Raw genomic sequence first — 20355 nt, forward strand, 5'->3', positions numbered from 1 at the left:
TGCCGATCAAACATTTTTGTCATAAATCAATAGCCTACATAAAGGAGACGCATTCAAATTCCAACATCGTATCAGTACTTTATTAGTTTCATACATTATATCACTGGGCATTCTGTAAAGAAAACGGGACAGGAAACAGGTTCTTAAAAATCATGCTTTTGGCTAAAACAATGACATGATATTTATATAGTCAGAGTCCCCACTACAGCAAAACGCAGCCATACAAAGTGTTGTATTTACACAGTCAACACCCATTCACGTACATACACGGCTCCGGTCAGTCAAATGTACATCTGCAGAAAATCTCTCCTGAAATCTGTTTGTTGGGCCCAGGTGAGGAAGTCTGTCAGTCTCTGAATCAGAGAGCAGTGAGAGCTGGCAGCTCAGGAACACTTTGACACTAAAGCCTTGTTCACACTGGCAGTTTGAAGTGACTCAAATACAATTTATTAAATCTGTTATTTTTCCTGCACCCCGAACAGCCAAAAAGTACATGGAATCTGATATTTCAAGCCTCATTCCAAACCACCTTCCCAGCCATGGCTTATTAATTTGCCCTCAATTGGTTTTTAGATTGTTATTTGGCATATCTTGTTGCTTGCTAGCTACTCTGTTGACAGTTTGACAAGACCATGTGGTAGTCTAACTAGTTTGTTTACAAACAAATGAGTGAATGTTCTAAAAAGCTAAACAGCTACATAGCTAGCTAGTTGACTGCTGTGACTAACCAAAAATAACTCGTTTTGAAAGTTGGATCATCTTGTCCTTTGAGGCTTTAAAAGTGTTCTCACTATGATTTTGAATATTCAAAGCAACTGTGAAACTTCCATGGCGACGCATTGTCGTCACCTTAGGTTGCTACATAACTTCTTAGTGATAGAAGCACGAGCACCACCAATCAGACTACACCAAAGACCCCTGTCGTTACTGTGACAACTAGCGTAGCCATGTCAGCAAATGACTGCTGTCTGAACAGACAATCTGATTTTGTCATTTGTAACTTGCTGTTCGGACAACAAACAAAACTGATTTGAGCATTAAGGCCTGTAGTGTGAACAAGGCTTTACAGAGGGAAGAAAAAGACGGATGCAATACTGACTGTGGAGGTGAATGTGTGAGAGGGCAGAGAATGAAAGAGACTAAGTGAGAACGGGAGAGTGGAGAAGTATGATTCATTCAGTGATTCACTTCATGGTGAATGGAGTAATTCCCCCTCTGCACCTGTTCGATCCCTCTCTCTTCCAGTGCAGCTCTATTTCAACACCATCTGCTGGGCAAGACTTCCACCAGACTGTCGTATGGTTGGTTTCTATGCTCTTTATCAAGGAAAAACTGGCAGGGTAATAACGTTGACCTAAAGGTCGCATTCCTGAAAGCTCAGCTCTCAAACTTAAAGACCCAGTTTCCTGGACCTAAATTAAATCTATTCCTGGACTAAAAATGACCTTTCAATGGCAATTCTCCATAGAGAACTATGTTTAATCCAGGACCGGGCGTAATCTGGGTCTGAGGAACTGGCCCATAGAATAAAGTAAATGTGAGTAAAATACACCCATGATAGAAAGGTCTTGAATATTATGAATCCCATTCAACCCACTTTCATTCAGTTATGTAGGTCCTGTGTTATAGCTTACAGGGTCTTCTGCATTTCGGACTCCACAATCAGAGAAACTCCATCTATAAGACGAGAACCACCGGTGGGAAATTCTAACTGGGTAACAGAGAGTAAACCCAGTGAAGGATCTGCCCATTAATACAATAGGTTGACATGTAGTACCTTCTTGAACCTATCTACAACCTATCGACAATTGGCGATCTTACACAGCACCGACTTGGCGTGTGGTTTATGGGAAACTGATCTTACACAGCACGGACTTGGCCCGTGGTTATTGGGAAACTGATCTTACACAGCACCGACTTGGCCCGTGGTTTATGGGAAACTGATCTTACACAGCACGGACTTGGCTCGTGGTTATTGGGAAACTGATCTTACACAGCACCGACTTGGCCCGTGGTTATTGGGAAACAACTGTACTTCAGAAGTTGATGGTAAATAACTGTACTTCAGAAGTTGATGGTAAATAACTGTACTCCAGAAGTTGATGGTAAATAACTGTACTCCAGAAGTTGATGGTAAATAACTGTACTCCAGAAGTTGATGGTAAATAACTGTACTTCAGAAGTTGATGGGAAACAACTGTACTCCAGAAGTTGATGGTAAATAACTGTACTCCAGAAGTTGATGGTAAATAACTGTACTCCAGAAGTTGATGGTAAATAACTGTACTTCAGAAGTTGATGGTAAATAACTGTACTCCAGAAGTTGATGGTAAATAACTGTACTCCAGAAGTTGATGGGAAATAACTGTACTTCAGAAGTTGATGGGAAACAACTGTACTTCAGAAGTTGATGGTAAATAACTGTACTCCAGAAGTTGATGGTAAATAACTGTACTTCAGAAGTTGATGGTAAATAACTGTACTTCAGAAGTTGATGGTAAATAACTGTACTTCAGAAGTTGATGGTAAATAACTGTACTTCAGAAGTTGATGGGAAACAACTGTACTTCAGAAGTTGATGGGAAACAACTGTACTTCAGAAGTTGATGGTAAATAACTGTACTTCAGAAGTTGATGGTAAATAACTGTACTTCAGAAGTTGATGGTAAATAACTGTACTTCAGAAGTTGATGGGAAACAACTGTACTTCAGAAGTTGATGGGAAACAACTGTACTTCAGAAGTTGATGGGAAACAACTGTACTTCAGAAGTTGATGGGAAACAACTGTACTCCAGAAGTTGATGGTAAATAACTGTACTCCAGAAGTTGATGGTAAATAACTGTACTCCAGAAGTTGATGGTAAATAACTGTACTCCAGAAGTTGATGGTAAATAACTGTACTTCAGAAGTTGATGGTAAATAACTGTACTCCACTTAGATGCTCAATGACAGAATCCTGTTTAAGACAATCCTAGAAGACATTGACGCTCAGGGATAACCGACACTGATAACTTGTTAGAATAGCAGTGTCTCACTGACACTAAACTGTGTTAAACTCAAAACATTTAACATGACCATTATGAAACCAAAGAACAGTCTTATACTTAAAGAACAGAAATGCATAGTTCAGTGGGATCATGGAGCTGTTTACATTGCCTAGTAATGCAATGTGTCCAACCATTTAAACACATTGTTACTCCTAGGTTAAAGCACAGAAATTATATAGGTGATTTGAAGATGAGGAATACTACTTTTCATCAAAATTTACCTTCGTTCCATAACATTTCATATTTCAACCGTCTTTCATGCAAGTAGTATTTAAAGAAAAAAATTAATTTATGCAAGTAGTATTTAAAGAGAAAATTCATTTATGCTTCTCCACATTGAAATCCGGTCGCTTTAAAGATACATTTTAGACAATCTGTGAGACAATTGTTTTCAGGGAGACAAATTGAGATAATGATTTTAGTTGTGGCTGAAATGGTCACATTTCAGTAAAAATATCTGAATATTTTAATATCCATGCCTGTTCCAATGTTAGATTTCCATTTCCCAGCATATTTTCGGACAAAAATAATAATACTTATTAGCGATGTTACAAGTGTGACCTCCAAACCATCCTCTGATCATAAACGTATCTGGAATAAAGATACATAAACTAACTTTACAGAGAGATAGAGAGTGTATGTGAAAGAAGTCAGACTAAAATATTACTGATTTTAAAACGATAAAGTTAAATTCTGAGCCAATGCACTCGAGTCCTCCTGTGGAACCCAGGCTTGCTCCAAAAGCAGACAGTAAAACATACAGAGACGGTTTCATTTGACATGCTTTGGCCCATGTGTGTACAAGGTGAAACACAGTAGAAAACATTGACTTTCCGAGAGGAAGTCTCTGTCTCTGGACATCCAATCACAGAGGGAGGAAGATCGTTGAGTTTGCAGGCTGCGCCATCTTACTGTCATCTCTCCATGCCCATGGGGGGCGGGGGGGAAAATCGGTCACTGTTCCACAAACACCACCTCACGCGTCCTTGCGTCCACAAACACACACAAGCCAGTGCTTGTTGGACATAAAGAATAAAAATGTAAAAAACAAAAAATTTATGTGGCAAAAAACAAACAAACAGCTGAAACAAAAGTCAGTCGATTTTGACGGCAGCGTATATCTTCCGTATGAACATGTATGCTGCGTAAAAGCCGATTGTCCCTGTGAGGAGCCAGAAGGACAGGACCATGAGAGCCGTGTAGCCAAAGTACAACAGGGAAGGGATAAACTCCACAATGTCCAGCTGGAAGAGAGAAACACAACGTCAACTTGTTGTTAAGACAGCTACCAGCCAATCTAAGCACGGTAAACAACCTCATTCAAAAGTCTCAAAAGGTCTTCCACGGTTACCTTGTTGACAAAGTAGAAAAGGGCGTAAACAAGGACGTAGAAGGCTGAGCCCCCTGATACCAGGAAGGTCCTCCACCACCACCGGTAGTCCTGCAGGAGACAGACCACACAGGTGGGTGTGTCTGTGACGTCACAACTCACCAATCATACTACTAGACCTCCCGTCTCTATCAAGTTCTACCGAACTACTGTGGTTGAGAACTTAACATCTCTGAACTTCTGTTCACCCTCAATGCTTTCACGATGCAATGCCCCATACACACACAACAGCCACACAACAGGGCCCCGCCTCACCTCTGCACAGAGCTGGAAGTAGACCATCACAATACTAATCTGGGAGCAGGACACCACCAGGATGATGAACACCAGGAAGAGGAAACCAAACAAGTAGTAGAACTGGTTCTCCCAGATTGCCTGCAGAGAAAGGATTTACAGTCAGACAACACCTCGTAGACCAGTGCCACGTACAGCAGAGACATGGGTTAGACTCAGAACACGTACAGCAGAGACATGGGTTAGACTCCGAACAGATTTTTAAAAACATTTCTGCGACCAATACTGGGCCGTTTTAGACATTCAGAATGGTGAAGAATAAAAATCCCAGCTGAGGACAAATAGAGACAACTGTACAAATGATCACTAACCCAAAACAGGTCTAAAATAGACAAATTCTGAATGTTACAACTTCCCCTGGTCTCCCCGTACTAATAGTGAGAGCACAACTTCTTCCCTACCAGCGAATTAAGGAAGTTCTGACGAGCGCGACAAAGTTGAGGATATTTCTCAATGAAAGTAAAGGACAGTAATGTTACGAGTAAAGTAGGAATCCCAGGTTTCGATTAAGCACTAAGGCACGAGAGGATGTGGTATATGGCCAATATACCACAGCTAAGGGCTTTTCTTAGGCACGACGTAAAGCATCCGACACCGAGAAAAGACGAGACACAATATGTGGTGTCAAAACGGAGACCAGTAATACAACAGAATCTGTAGCAGCTGGCTGTCACTGCTTTTTTGGTTTGGTGTTTACAGAAGAGTTGTGGCTTTTCGTATAATATCAGCTAGTCGAAATGCCCAAAAAGTAAGATATTTTTTGCTCTACTCTCTTGACCAATCAGAGTGAAGCAAAATGCCACCACAGCAGATAGTGGGTAATGTGTCAAGGCCATGTGACATCGAAGGTAGTTCAATGTGCCGTACATAAAAACTACATTCTAAAGTTTGTTGTTTTATTAGATTATTTAGAATGTCATGGTATATCCTTGCGTGTATCAATGTAAAATAAAATTTATACAAAAGCTTTTTCCATTGTTAAAATAGGCCTAAAAAAATAAATCGAAAAAAATGAACACTCACAAGTGTTTATACTAAAGTCCGGTGGGATGTCTCCATGTTGTAACTTGTAATAAACAAGATCCATTTTTGATCGACTTCACCTACGACAGTTCCCCTCTACACTCCTAGTTCAACAGGCTAGAATAGAAGAGGCTATAGGAAAGGACTTCTACTCACACTGAAGATGAAGAAGAGCTCAATGAACATGGCACCAAACGGTAGAATCCCAGCCATCAGGATGCTTTGGAAAGAGGAAATGACACTGCATTAGGATTAACAGTGATTTAATGACAAGTTGTGTGACTGGATATGAGGAAACGTTTTGCTCCCCAGCAGGTATTTCCAAACGGGGGTATGCCAAATAAAAAAATGGGATTCACATTAAAATACAACTATTTTTCTTCACATTTTCAAACAGTCTATTTATATTTTCCAACGGGGCTATACATTTGGGTGAGGTTTTTTCCTCGCCTGAGTAGCCTTGTTTCACTGTCAAAAATAAAATTAAACCATCTAGTGTTCAGCGAAATAACACAATGTCATATACAGGTAGCCTAGTCAAATAATTAACATCCAATCACATTAACCTTCTCTCTCTTGTGGGAAACCTTCACTCTTTCACAGACATTTAGAAACATGACAAATAAGCCACAGAGTTTGAGAGAAAATAAAGACTTTTGAGTAGTAAGACATGTATAAAAGCAACAGATACCATTAATAAGCAGTGGCTAGAAGCATCTTATATGGTGAGCTACTGAGTGGCTAGGACAGGCATACCCCATACTATTGTGGAGGACTTCAATTCTTCCTGCTGCCGCGGATATGGCTGGGACAATGCTGGGGGAAAAGGCCCCAAAAAAACTATACAGACAATGACTTCAAACAACACTGTTTCACGATGCATCAGTGACATGGCAGGAGATGTTTTGAAACAATTACTGCTTCGCATACAAGCCAGTGAATTCTATGCGTTACAGCTCGATGAATCAACAGACGTGGCAGGCCTGGCACAGCTCCTGGTATATGTCCATTACGTTTATGGGGGGTCAATTAAGGAAGACATCCTCTTCTGCAAACCACTGGAAACCAGGACAACATGAGGATTTTTTTTTTTTTTAAGTATTGGACAGCTTTGTGATATCAAATGGACTTTGGTGGTAAAGATGTGTTGGTGTCTGTACTGATGCAGCAAAAGTCATGACAGGGAGACATAGTGGAGTGGTAACGCGCGTGCAAGCAGTTCTTCCCAACGCTACTTGAGTACACTGCAGCATCCACTAAGAGGCTCTTGCTGCCAAGGGAATGCCTGACAGCTTGAAAGATGTTTTGGACACTACAGTGAAAATGGTTAACTTTGTTAAAGCAAGACCCCTGAACTCTCGTGTATTTTCTGCATTATGCAATGATATGGGCAGTGACCATGTAACGCTTTTACAACATAGAGAAGTGCGCTGGTTATAAAGGGGCAAAGTATTGACACATTTTTTTTTTTTTTTTTTTCATTGAGAGACGAGCTTAAAGTTTTCTTTACTGACCATAATTTTCACTCGTCTGACCGCTTGGATGATGACGAGTTTCTCACACGACTGGCCTATCTGGGTGATGTTTTTTCTCGCCTGAATGATCTGAATTTAGGATTACAGGGACTCCGCAACTAAACTCAGCAAAAAAAGAAACGTCCTCAGTCAACTGCATTTATTGTCAGCAAACTTAACATGTGTAAATATTTGTATGAACATAAGATTCAAAAACGGAGACATAAACTGAACAAGTTCCACAGACATGTGACTGACATGGACTAATGTGTCCCTGAACAAAGGGGGGGGGGGGGGGGGGGGGGGGTCAGAATCAAAATCAAAAGTAACAGTCAGTATCTGGTGTGGACACCAGCTGCATAAAGTACTGCAGTGCATCTCCTCCTCGTGGACTGCACCAGATTTTCCAATTCTTCCTGTGAGATGTTACCCCACTCTTCCACCAAGGCACCTGCAAGTTCCCGGACATTTCTGGGGGGGAATGGCCCTGGCCCTCACCCTCCAATCCAACAGGTCCCAGACGTGCTCAATGGGATTGAGATCCGGGCTCTTCGCTGGCCATGGCAGAACACTGACATTCCTGTCTTGCAGGAAATCACGCACAGAACGAGCAGTATGGCTGGTGGCACTGTCATGCTGGAAGTTCATGTCAGGATGAGCCTGCAGTAAGGTTACCACATGAGAGAGGAGGATGTCTTCCCTGTAACGCAGTGTTGAGATTGCCTGCAATGACAACAAGCTCAGTCCGATGATGCTGTGACACACCGCCCCAGACCATGACGGACCCTCCACGTCAATCCCGCTCCAGAGTACAGGCCTCGGTGTAACGCTCATTCCTTTGACGATAAACGCAAATCCGACCATCATCCCTGGTGAGACAAAACCGCGATGCGTCAGTGATTTTTTGCCAGTCCCGTCTGGTCCAGCAACGGTGGGTTTGTGCCCATAGGCAACGTTGTTGTCGGTGATGTCTGGTGAGGACCTGTCTTACAACAGGCCTACAAGCCCTCAGTCCAGCCTCTCTCAGCTTATTGTGGACAGTCTGAGCACTGATGGAGGGATTGTGTGTTCCTGGTGTAACTCGGGCAGTTGTTGTTGCCATCCTGTACCTGTCCCGCAGGTGTGATGTTCGGATGTACAGATCCTGTGCAGGTGTTGTTACACGTGGTCTGCCACTGCGAGGACGATGTCTCCCTGTAGCGCCGTCTTAGGCGTCTCCCTGTAGCGCCGTCTTAGGCGTCTCACAGTACGGACATTGCAATTTACTGCCCTGGCTACATCTTCAGTCCTCATGCCTCCTTGCAGTATGCCTAAGGCACGTTCACACAGATGAGCAGGGACCCTGAACATTTTTATTTTGGTGTTTTTCAGAGTCAGTAGAAAGACCTCTTTAGTGTCCTAAGTTTTCATAACTGTGACCTTAAATTGCCTACCGTGGCGGCAGGTAGCCTAGTGGTTAGAGCATTGGACTAGTAACCGAAAGGTTGCTAGATCAAATCCCCGAGCTGACAAGGTAAAAATGTCATTCTGCCCCTGGACAAGGCAGTTAACCCACTGTTCCTAGGCATATATTGAAAATAAGAATTTGTTCTTAACTGACTTGCCTAGTTAAATAAAGGTAAAAATAAATAATAAATACTGTCTGTAAGCTGTTAGTGTCTTAACAACCGTTCCACAGGTGCATGTTCATTAATTGTTTATGCATGGGAACCAGTGTTTAAACCCTTGACAATTAACATCTGTGAAGTTATTTGGATTTTTACAAATTATCTTTGAAAGACAGGGTCCTGAAAAAGGGACGTTTCTTTTTTTGCTGAGTTTATATTCAATGTGCGGGACAAAATTGAGGCTATGATTAAGAAGTTGGAGCTCTTCTCTGTCTGCATTAACAAAGACAACAGACAGGTCTTTCCATATGTTTTTTTGTGTGCAAATGAACTCAAGCTTATGGACAATGTCAAATGTGATATAGCGAAGCACCGGAGTGAGTTGGGTGCACAATTCCGCAGGTACTTTCCCGAAACGGATGACACAAACAACTGGATACGTTATATAACCCTTTCATGCCCTGCCTCCAGTCCACTTACCAATATCTGAACAAGAGAGCCTCATCGAAATTCCAACAAGCGGTTCTGTGAAAATGTTATTTAATCAGAAGCCACTGCCAGATTTCTGGATTGGGCTGCGCTCAGTATCCTGCCTTGACATATCACGCTGTTAATCCACTGATGCCCTTTGCAACCACGTACCTATGTGAGAGTGGATTCTCAGCCCTCACTAGCATGAAAACTAAATACAGGCACAGACTGTGAGTGGAAAATGATTTAAGACTGAGACTCTCCAATACAACCCAACATTGCAGAGTTATGTGCATCCTTTCAAGCACACCCTTCTCATTAACCTGTGGTGAGTTATTCAACATTTTTTATGAACAAAAGCTTTATATGTAAGATGGTTAAATAAAGCGCAAAATGATTGATTATTTTTATATTATTATTTGTGCCCTGATCCTATAAGAGCTCTTTGTCACTTCCCACGAGCCAGGTTGTGACAAACTCACTCATTCTTATGTTTAATAATTGTATTGTATAGTGTGTGTGTGTGTGTGTGTGGCAGGCTTACAATGATGACAAAAAACATTTGAGAGTGCGTTGACCCTGGTGCTAGAGGGGGTACAGCTGGAGGTTGAATGTTTGAAGGGGTACGAGACTATAAAAAGTTTAGGAACCACTGCTGTAGAACATAGCAGTAGGCAGGCTTGACAAGTACACTCACCCCACAAACTTGTTCATGTACCAGCGCTGCTCAGGCACCTGGCGAGGGATCTGATTGGTGCGGACGGGGTTATCGTACGGCTGCTTGCGGAAGCCAAAGTAGTAGCCCAAGTAGACCAGCGGCATGGAGATACCGAACCACATGCAGAGTAGAGCCAGCATGGTGGTGAAGGGGACCTGAGGAGGGAGGGGGAGATGGTGTGATTGATGCCAACACAAGACATCACAGTCCTATTTCAACTAAGAGATATAGTCGTTACTATGCTGTGAGGTAGACACCAACACCTGTCCTAGTTATGACGGTGAGTTAATGTGTTGATGTTTAACAGTGACCCTATATATAGTGAATGTGTTGATGTTAAACAGTGGGCCTGTATGTAGGAGACTAGCTAGCTCACGGCTCCAGACGAGTGCTCTCCCCAGATGAAACAGTTGAGAACGAAGCAGATGCAGAAGACCACGGCAGGGTACAGAGTGGCCGTCTGTAGGCAGAGCGGAGGAGAAACAGTCCCACATGAACAGTAGGCAACAGGACACTAAGTTTGCTTAAACATACAGCATTAGCCATTGATAGTGTCCATTTGTAGTACTCACACAGAAAGCTCCCTTCTTCCAGCGATGACCTTTCAGCGTGCGGTAGAGTCTGCCAGCAAAGTATCCACCGAACACACTTGGAAGAGAAAAGTCATACGGATGACTCTCCCACAGCGTATTGACAGCAGACAGACCACAGCCAGAGGCCCAATCCCAAATGGACCCCGAAGCCCTATACTACACCCCATTTCTGTGTGGATATCTGAGAGGATTTGATAGGTGTAAGTAATATATAAAATCGCTTGCTCCACCACACCCTCTGACAAGCTAGGTGGAAGTTCCCCCATACTGCTTATACTTATCAAAATGTCCACAAGTGCTTAGGGGTCCATTTGGGATTGGGCAAGAGAAATAAGGAGAGCGACTCTCTCGTGTCTTACCCCATGAACATAAACAGGAAGCAGGAAGTGGTCATCAGCGCCCCTCTACTGGAAGGAGACAGCATCCCCAACATGGCCACGACTACAGGACAGATAACACAGCAGCTTCAGCCCCATGTCACAGAGACACACACTACCACGCTTTCATCTCCAGTTGTGATGGATGGCCCATATCCAGACAATACATGTCCTTGATGAAAATGCCAGTTGGTAGATCGAGTACTTTTGAAGAGGTTTTAGGAGTCCTGTTTACAGCCCACTCACAGATAACGATGAGGATCATGCAGAAGAGCTGTATGCCTGAGCCCAGCAGAGAGCTGAGGATCATGGGATACTGTGGAGGTCTGAACACGTCACCATGGACATTCTTCCAGCCTGACTCCTCCATGGTGTCCTCCTAACGAAGACAGACATTGGTATTTTACAGTCACTACCCATATTCATTCACACAACATGAAGCAAATACTTTTCTTCAGGAGGGTGAACACAACATGTCGCATTTAGAAATCTCTGCAGTCTCACACTTATTTAACTGAGTCTCTCGCTCTCTCTCTGCAGCTAAAGACACAAAGTGATGTCAAATGCCAAAGCCATGTCATATTTAGCAGAGTGAGTGGGGTCTCTTACTATGTCATCCTCTCTGTTGTAGTTGGCGATGTCCTTCCTCAGGGTCCTGATGATGATCATACTGAGGATCCCAGAGAGGAAGAAGACCACCACCACGGAGTTGACGATGGAGAACCAGTGGATCTGCACGTCACTCATGGTCAGGTAGGTGTCCCAGCGAGATGCCCACTTCACCTGGCTCTCCTACAGGGCAGACAAACGGGGTCCATTTCTATTTCTTTAGGAAGGGGAGTCCTAATGAGACCACGGGCTCTTTATCTAGAGAACCTTGCATTACAAGACAAGCAATTACACAATCAAGGAGCTTAGCAAATTAAGAAAAATATATTTAACAAAAACAAATAACCGCATTCCTCAGTGAAGAGGTCCGTTAACAACAAAGTAGCCAGCTAAGTCAAGTCACATTCTATTTAAAGTGCATCACACCGTTTCACATTTTACAAAGGAAAATCTAAAATCTTTGCCATTGCTAAAAACCTAAAGATGGAACATAAAGAGAAGGGCTGTGCCTCTTACCTCCCAGCGGACAGAGTAGGTGAAGAGAACGTCATTGTCCTTGGAGGGGTCAATCTCCTGAGGAGCTGAGTTAGTGGCCTCGGGCAGGGTACATGCCCCCTTATCAGCCGCCTTTAGGTCTGCAGAGGGATCCATACAGAGAGAATTAACATATAGAAGGGGAAGGATAGAAACACACACTGTATTTCACAGGAGGCTGGTGTCACCTTAATTGGGGAGGAGGGGCGCGTGGTAATAACTGGAGTGGAATAGGTGGAACGGTATCAACATGGTTTCCATGCGTTTGAAGCCATTCGCGCCGTTCCAGACCTTATTATGAGCCGTCCTCCCCTCAGCAACCTCCACTCCTGTATTTTTGAATGCTTGTCACTGTGTTTATTGGGCTCATATAACCCGTTCGTACCGCAGAAAGGACACTAACTTACCCTCCACCTTGACACTCTGGGGAACCACCTCAAAACGTACAACTCTGTAGTTGTGCTCTTCCCCCTCCTCCAGCTTCTCCTTGTGGTAGTAGATGATGAAGGACAGGTGGTTGTGTAGGTAGAACTATAGCAGAGAGACAACATACTGTAGGACAGGTGGTTGTGTAGGTAGAACTATAGCAGAGAGACAACATACTGTAGGACAGGTGGTTGTGTAGGTAGAACTATAGCAGAGAGACAACATACTGTAGGACAGGTGGTTGTGTAGGTAGAACTATAGTAGAGACAACATACTGTGGGACAGGTGGTTGTGTAGGTAGAACTATAGCAGAGACACAACATACTGTAGGACAGGTGGTTGTGTAGGTAGAACTATAGCAGAGACAACATACTGTAGGACAGGTGGTTGTGTAGGTAGAACTATAGTAGAGACAACATACTGTAGGACAGGTGGTTGTGTAGGTAGAACTATAGTAGAGACAACATACTGTAGGACAGGTGGTTGTGTAGGTAGAACTATAGTAGAGACAACATACTGTAGGACAGGTGGTTGTGTAGGTAGAACTATAGCAGAGAGACAACATACTGTAGGACAGGTGGTTGTGTAGGTAGAACTATAGTAGAGACAACATACTGTAGGACAGGTAGTTGTGTAGGTAGAACTATAGTAGAGACAACATACTGTAGGACAGGTGGTTGTGTAGGTAGAACTATAGTAGAGACACAACATACTGTAGGACAGGTGGTTGTGTAGGTAGAACTATAGCAGAGACAACATACTGTAGGACAGGTGGTTGTGTAGGTAGAACTATAGTAGAGACAACATACTGTAGGACAGGTGGTTGTGTAGGTAGAACTATAGTAGAGACACAACATACTGTAGGACAGGTGGTTGTGTAGGTAGAACTATAGCAGAGACAACATACTGTAGGACAGGTGGTTGTGTAGGTAGAACTATAGTAGAGACAACATACTGTAGGACAGGTGGTTGTGTAGGTAGAACTATAGTAGAGACACAACATACTGTAGGACAGGTGGTTGTGTAGGTAGAACTATAGCAGAGACAACATACTGTAGGACAGGTGGTTGTGTAGGTAGAACTATAGTAGAGACAACATACTGTAGGACAGGTGGTTGTGTAGGTAGAACTATAGTAGAGACACAACATACTGTAGGACAGGTGGTTGTGTAGGTAGAACTATAGCAGACACAACATACTGTAGGACAGGTGGTTGTGTAGGTAGAACTATAGCAGAGACAACATACTGTAGGACAGGTGGTTGTGTAGGTAGAACTATAGCAGAGACAACATACTGTAGGACAGGTGGTTGTGTAGGTAGAACTATAGCAGAGACACAACATACTGTAGGACAGGTGGTTGTGTAGGTAGAACTATAGCAGAGACACAACATACTGTAGGACAGGTGGTTGTTTAGGTAGAACTATAGCAGAGAGACAACATACTGTAGGACAGGTGGTTGTGTAGGTAGAACTATAGTAGAGACAACATACTGTAGGACAGGTGGTTGTGTAGGTAGAACTATAGTAGAGAGACAACATACTGTAGGACAGGTGGTTGTGTAGGTAGAACTATAGCAGAGACAACATACTGTAGGACAGGTGGTTGTGTAGGTAGAACTATAGCAGAGAGACAACATACTGTAGGACAGGTGGTTGTGTAGGTAGAACTATAGTAGAGACAACATACTGTAGGACAGGTGGTTGTGTAGGTAGAACTATAGAAGAGACAACATACTGTAGGACAGGTGGTTGTGTAGGTAGAACTATAGCAGACACAACATACTGTAGGACAGGTGGTTGTTTAGGTAGAACTATAGCAGAGAGACAACATACTGTAGGACAGGTGGTTGTGTAGGTAGAACTATAGTAGAGACAACATACTGTAGGACAGGTGGTTGTGTAGGTAGAACTATAGCAGAGAGACAACATACTGTAGGACAGGTGGTTGTGTAGGTAGAACTATAGTAGAGACAACATACTGTAGGACAGGTGGTTGTGTAGGTAGAACTATAGCAGACACAACATACTGTAGGACAGGTGGTTGTGTAGGTAGAACTATAGTAGAGAGACAACATACTGTAGGACAGGTGGTTGTGTAGGTAGAACTATAGCAGAGACACAACATACTGTAGGACAGGTGGTTGTTTAGGTAGAACTATAGCAGACACAACATACTGTAGGACAGGTGGTTGTGTAGGTAGAACTATAGCAGAGACACAACATACTGTAGGACAGGTGGTTGTGTAGGTAGAACTATAGCAGACACAACATACTGTAGGACAGGTGGTTGTGTAGGTAGAACTATAGTAGAGACAACATACTGTAGGACAGGTGGTTGTGTAGGTAGAACTATAGCAGACACAACATACTGTAGGACAGGTGGTTGTGTAGGTAGAACTATAGCAGAGACACAACATACTGTAGGACAGGTGGTTGTGTAGGTAGAACTATAGCAGAGAGACAACATACTGTAGGACAGGTGGTTGTGTAGGTAGAACTATAGCAGACACAACATACTGTAGGACAGGTGGTTGTGTAGGTAGAACTATAGCAGACACAACATACTGTAGGACAGGTGGTTGTGTAGGTAGAACTATAGTAGAGACAACATACTGTAGGACAGGTGGTTGTGTAGGTAGAACTATAGCAGAGACAACATACTGTATGACAGGTGGTTGTGTAGGTAGAACTATAGTAGAGACAACATACTGTAGGACAGGTGGTTGTGTAGGTAGAACTATAGTAGAGACAACATACTGTAGGACAGGTGGTTGTGTAGGTAGAACTATAGCAGAGAGACAACATACTGTAGGACAGGTGGTTGTGTAGGTAGAACTATAGCAGAGAGACAACATACTGTAGGACAGGTGGTTGTGTAGGTAGAACTATAGCAGAGAGACAACATACTGTAGGACAGGTGGTTGTGTAGGTAGAACTATAGTAGAGACAACATACTGTAGGACAGGTGGTTGTGTAGGTAGAACTATAGCAGAGACACAACATACTGTAGGACAGGTGGTTGTGTAGGTAGAACTATAGCAGACACAACATACTGTAGGACAGGTGGTTGTGTAGGTAGAACTATAGTAGAGACACAACATACTGTAGGACAGGTGGTTGTGTAGGTAGAACTATAGCAGAGACACAACATACTGTAGGACAGGTGGTTGTTTAGGTAGAACTATAGCAGACACAACATACTGTAGGACAGGTGGTTGTGTAGGTAGAACTATAGCAGAGAGACAACATACTGTAGGACAGGTGGTTGTGTAGGTAGAACTATAGTAGAGACAACATACTGTAGGACAGGTGGTTGTGTAGGTAGAACTATAGCAGACACAACATACTGTAGGACAGGTGGTTGTGTAGGTAGAACTATAGTAGAGACAACATACTGTAGGACAGGTGGTTGTGTAGGTAGAACTATAGCAGAGACACAACATACTGTAGGACAGGTGGTTGTGTAGGTAGAACTATAGTAGAGACAACATACTGTAGGACAGGTGGTTGTGTAGGTAGAACTATAGTAGAGACACAACATACTGTAGGACAGGTGGTTGTGTAGGTAGAACTATAGCAGAGACACAACATACTGTAGGACAGGTGGTTGTGTAGGTAGAACTATAGTAGAGACAACATACTGTAGGACAGGTGGTTGTGTAGGTAGAACTATAGCAGACACAACATACTGTAGGACAGGTGGTTGTGTAGGTAGAACTATAGAAGAGAGACAACAGAATACAAAACACCCTAAAGCAGGGTTTCTTAAACTATGGTTTGACTTGGGACCCAAAGTAGGCCCTGGGCATGTGAGAGGATTGTGAGTTATCTACAATCACACAGAATTTTTTATGAATTTGGGTCGTTGAAGGACGAGTTGGGTCTCGGGTGGACGGTCAAGTTGTCATTTGGGCCTCAAGCTGAAAAATGTTAAGATCCCCAGCCCAACAAGATCTGTTCTAGAAAAACTAATTTTATATCTAGAAAAAACCCTGCTGTCTTTATCCACTTCTTTACACCTGAAAGGTGTAGGGGGTCAAATAGAAGGATTCAGCGTTCCACTCCCCTAATCTCATTCAGATGTGTCCATGCTCTCTCTCCATCCTTTAGTTATGCCCTTGTAAAGAGGTTCAGTACCTTGTTGTTGTCAGTGAAGCCCAACCTGTAGCCGTGTTCAAACTGAACATCCTTCACCACCTCCTTGTCCTCAGCCCCTGCCTCTATGTTTGGGTTGAACTCCAGCCGCGTAGCCACTGGGAGGTTGTCCGCAATGCTGTGGGAGTTTATAGACAGGATTAACATGGACCATACAGCAGCATTTTACACAGTTACCTGACAAATGCGCTGCCTAATTGTATTGATCCAATGGTAGATGATTCACAGGCATGCTGACTGTTTCTTAAAAAGGTGATAAAGAGTAATGAGGAAAGGGAACTCACAGGTGAACATAGTACTCCTCCTGAATTCGCTCAGCCACCAGCTTACTCTGCTGTACGTTGAGTTTCATCTTGGCACAAACCACCTCACACTTCCTGTCCTGGGTCATGAGTACCGAGTACAGGGTGTTGACAATACGGTCCCCGCGTAACACCTCCCCTGCACACACACAGAATAACAAATGTCAGTAGGACTTCTTGGTGAGGGCCTTGAGGTGCAACAGATTATTATAAATCACATAAAAAGACAAATCAGCAAATAAACACAGTACACAAGCAAACAGTAAACCTTCCAAACAGCGACACAAGACATCTGCATGAGAGGAGAGCAGAGAGAGATGCTTACTTACCCAGGTTCTCTGCTTTGTAGACCACTTTATCAGGCAGACAGAAGGGCAGGGAGTAGTATTCATAGGGAAGCTGAGTCCGGGAGCTGGTCAGCTTCACGGCCTGGGGGAGGGGGGGGGGGGGGGGGGGAATCAATATGCACATTAATTTGAGTGACTGACTGCCTGACTGCTGATTAAAGATAAAAAGGCTAGGAGCAGGACAACGTTTCTGCTTAGCTTACCTTAATCTCTACAGCACTGTTCTGGTGGAAGTTCATTGGAGCAACTCCAGGCACGTAAAAGGCCTGTACTCCTCCAGGCAACATGGACAACAGCAGAAGGGCCAACCACGTCGCCTGCAACACACAAACGGACTACTTGCCACATACTCAATTTCCAAAGTGGGTAATCAATGGAGAGTGGAGACACATTCGGCCATGTAAAGTGAGACACATTTTTCAACCTGAGATGGTGATCAGATTAAAATGTTCTAGGTTTATTGGTGCACAGTACCAAGCACAATCCAAAATGACTCAATCACTTACACAAAACCTTGAGACTGTACTTGGCATGGACCTACAGTATGGCACATCTAACCAGTTACAGTGGCTAGACCGTAGGCCTACACAGGCCACTGATGGTATAGAAACACCTTAATATCTCAACATGATCTTGTGGATTATTTAGTGTATGCTTAAGGGTGTTACAATAACACTGCATGACAATTATTAGAACAAAACAATTTTACAGCTGGAGTGGGAGGTCACCTTAACCAGGGTTCCCAGATCCAGGTTAAACCTAGTACTGGACAACAAAAAATGTACAGATGGGAAATTGCATTGAAGGTGCTTTTCATCCAGGAGGCTCAATCTGTGTACGGCAAACCAGCCCTGTGCAATAAATCCTAAATATTAGCAACAGGGAGTAGTAACGGAAAGTGACATGGGTGTAGGCTATATAAATCCCTTTCACTCAGATTGAGAGAGCTCAAGATTTAGCAGGCAAACATAGGTCTCTTACTAAAACTAAATGTCACACCAGTCAAGCTGGATTTTCCTTTCCTGTCTGAGTGCTTGTAAAACCACCGTATCCATGACTCTAATCAGACCATAACTATTCTGCATTTGTTATGGGGGTGGGTGGTGGACGAGCATGAACATTCTGTGATAGCAGTGAAACGTCTAAACACTGAAAATATACATGTTGATAAAAACAATAACAAAACCAAACAACCCAATGTAGCCGAAGTTATCGTATTAATCTCGCTTGAAATGATTAATTTGTTAGCCAGCTACAGGTGTTAGTTAGCTACCTCTCTGTATAACAATGAGTAAAAAATCTCCACACTCACAATAGCTAACGTTAACTAGCTAACGTTAGCTAAATTGCTAGGTGACATTATTGGTTAATTGTTTTGATATGAATGTCAACTAAATACACCACATTGATACTCAACAAGGAGCTCGTCTTTGGCTACTATAATAGAATACCGTTACACCTATCAACGCGGAAATGCTTAGCTAGCTAGTTGCCAGCCACATTCTACCTAGCGAGCGAACCATGGCATAGTTAGCATTAACCATGTAACGTTAGCTAGCTAAACTGGCTCTGGTGCTCGAACTAGCCAACTACCACATGAAAACGACCTGCTTTGCATTCCCAGTTGCTACAACGTTTAGAAAGCGTATGCGTAGCTAATGTTAGATTATGATGGAGACTAATTAACGAGCCAAGTTAGCTAGCTAACCTTACATTTCTGTAGTATGTTGTTGGCTAGACAGATAACAGCCCAGCTACGCCAAAGCCAAGAGCTACGAAGTCAAGTATTACTGTTAACTGTCAACCGTAATACATTTCCTTTCTGATCAACATACATAGTAAGAACTAAGGAACATTATTGTATTGTGGATTTACACTTGAAAACACATTTGACAAGTTAGCTGGTTAGCGTCGTCAACACTAGCCTACTACGTTACCAGCACTTCTGCACCATTGACAAACCAACAATGTAGAAAGACACCACATTTAAATACCGTTAAATCATAACTTTTTATTTCATTTCATAAAGTAAACTCGGATATAAAGAATAACACAACAATATGCTTATAGTTGAAGGTAGACAGTGAAAGCAGACAGATGTTTGAAGAACAAAATTGTATTGCTTCCCACTTACCATCGCCGCGGCCGCCATCTTGAATACACGTGTCATTCGTGACGTGAAAGGAACTAGTATCCTTCGCCCCGGTCGCCTCTAAATGACACAAAAACGATCTTCTCTGTCACACACTCAGTCACAACACACGTGCCTGGCTGCAAAAGTGCATTGTGAGTGACGTCGGCAGCAGGCGCTCAGCCAGCAGCAATTTCAAATCATTGTTGGCTGACTGCAGTAGTACGGGTTCGACGAGCAAAACCCAATGAATATAGTTGGTCACGAATGTTTGATCTTGAACAGAACTTACAACATCAATCAACATATCTCAATCAAAATTGTACAGCCGAAGTACAGAAAAGAGTGGGAGTCTCTACCTGAATTTAAAGGGTGGCTGAAGCCAGTAATTGGGGATGATTGTCGGGCATACAGTGCATACTGCAAATCAGATATGCTTGCAAAAATGTATGACATCAAAAAACATTGTGCTACAGCAAAGCATATAAATAAATCAAAACCGTACAACCCCGCAACGCAGTCTACATTACCACAGTTGGTTAAGAAAGTGGATAACTGCAAATGTAACCGATGTGAAATGGCTAGCTAGTTAGCGGTGGTGCTGATAAAAAACAAACATTTCTAAACTAACAAATGTCAAATCATATTTTTCGCCGAGATGGCCAGTCAATTTGAGTAACGTTATTGTGTATTCTACGTAACAACGCAGTTTTACGTTATTACGTAATGGCGTCATCACGCAATGACAACGTCATTTAGTAACTTTTAGCAACGAATAGACCTGCCGCTAGCAACTTCCCCTGAAAATTAGTT

General features: G+C 42.9%; 1 protein-coding gene across 1 annotated transcript; it reads right to left on the reverse strand.

Moving 5' to 3' along the window:
* Nucleotides 1-61: 61 nt before the first annotated feature.
* LOC120059020 (transmembrane 9 superfamily member 4-like) lies at nt 62-19918 on the reverse strand. Its single transcript, XM_039007783.1, has 18 exons — nt 19902-19918; nt 19546-19623; nt 17615-17728; nt 17394-17493; nt 17047-17203; nt 16745-16880; nt 12587-12710; nt 12162-12280; nt 11646-11828; nt 11283-11415; nt 11019-11100; nt 10639-10714; nt 10443-10526; nt 10046-10221; nt 5913-5976; nt 4695-4814; nt 4401-4490; nt 62-4293 (listed from the first exon to the last, which is right to left on the reverse strand). The coding sequence occupies exons 2-18, from the start codon at nt 19579-19581 to the stop codon at nt 4144-4146; spliced, it is 1944 nt and encodes a 647-aa protein (XP_038863711.1). The 5' UTR covers nt 19582-19623; nt 19902-19918; the 3' UTR covers nt 62-4143.
* Nucleotides 19919-20355: the final 437 nt, after the last annotated feature.

Source organism: Salvelinus namaycush, chromosome 14 (genome assembly GCF_016432855.1).
Source record: "Salvelinus namaycush isolate Seneca chromosome 14, SaNama_1.0, whole genome shotgun sequence".
NCBI classification, from domain to species: domain Eukaryota; kingdom Metazoa; phylum Chordata; class Actinopteri; order Salmoniformes; family Salmonidae; genus Salvelinus; species Salvelinus namaycush.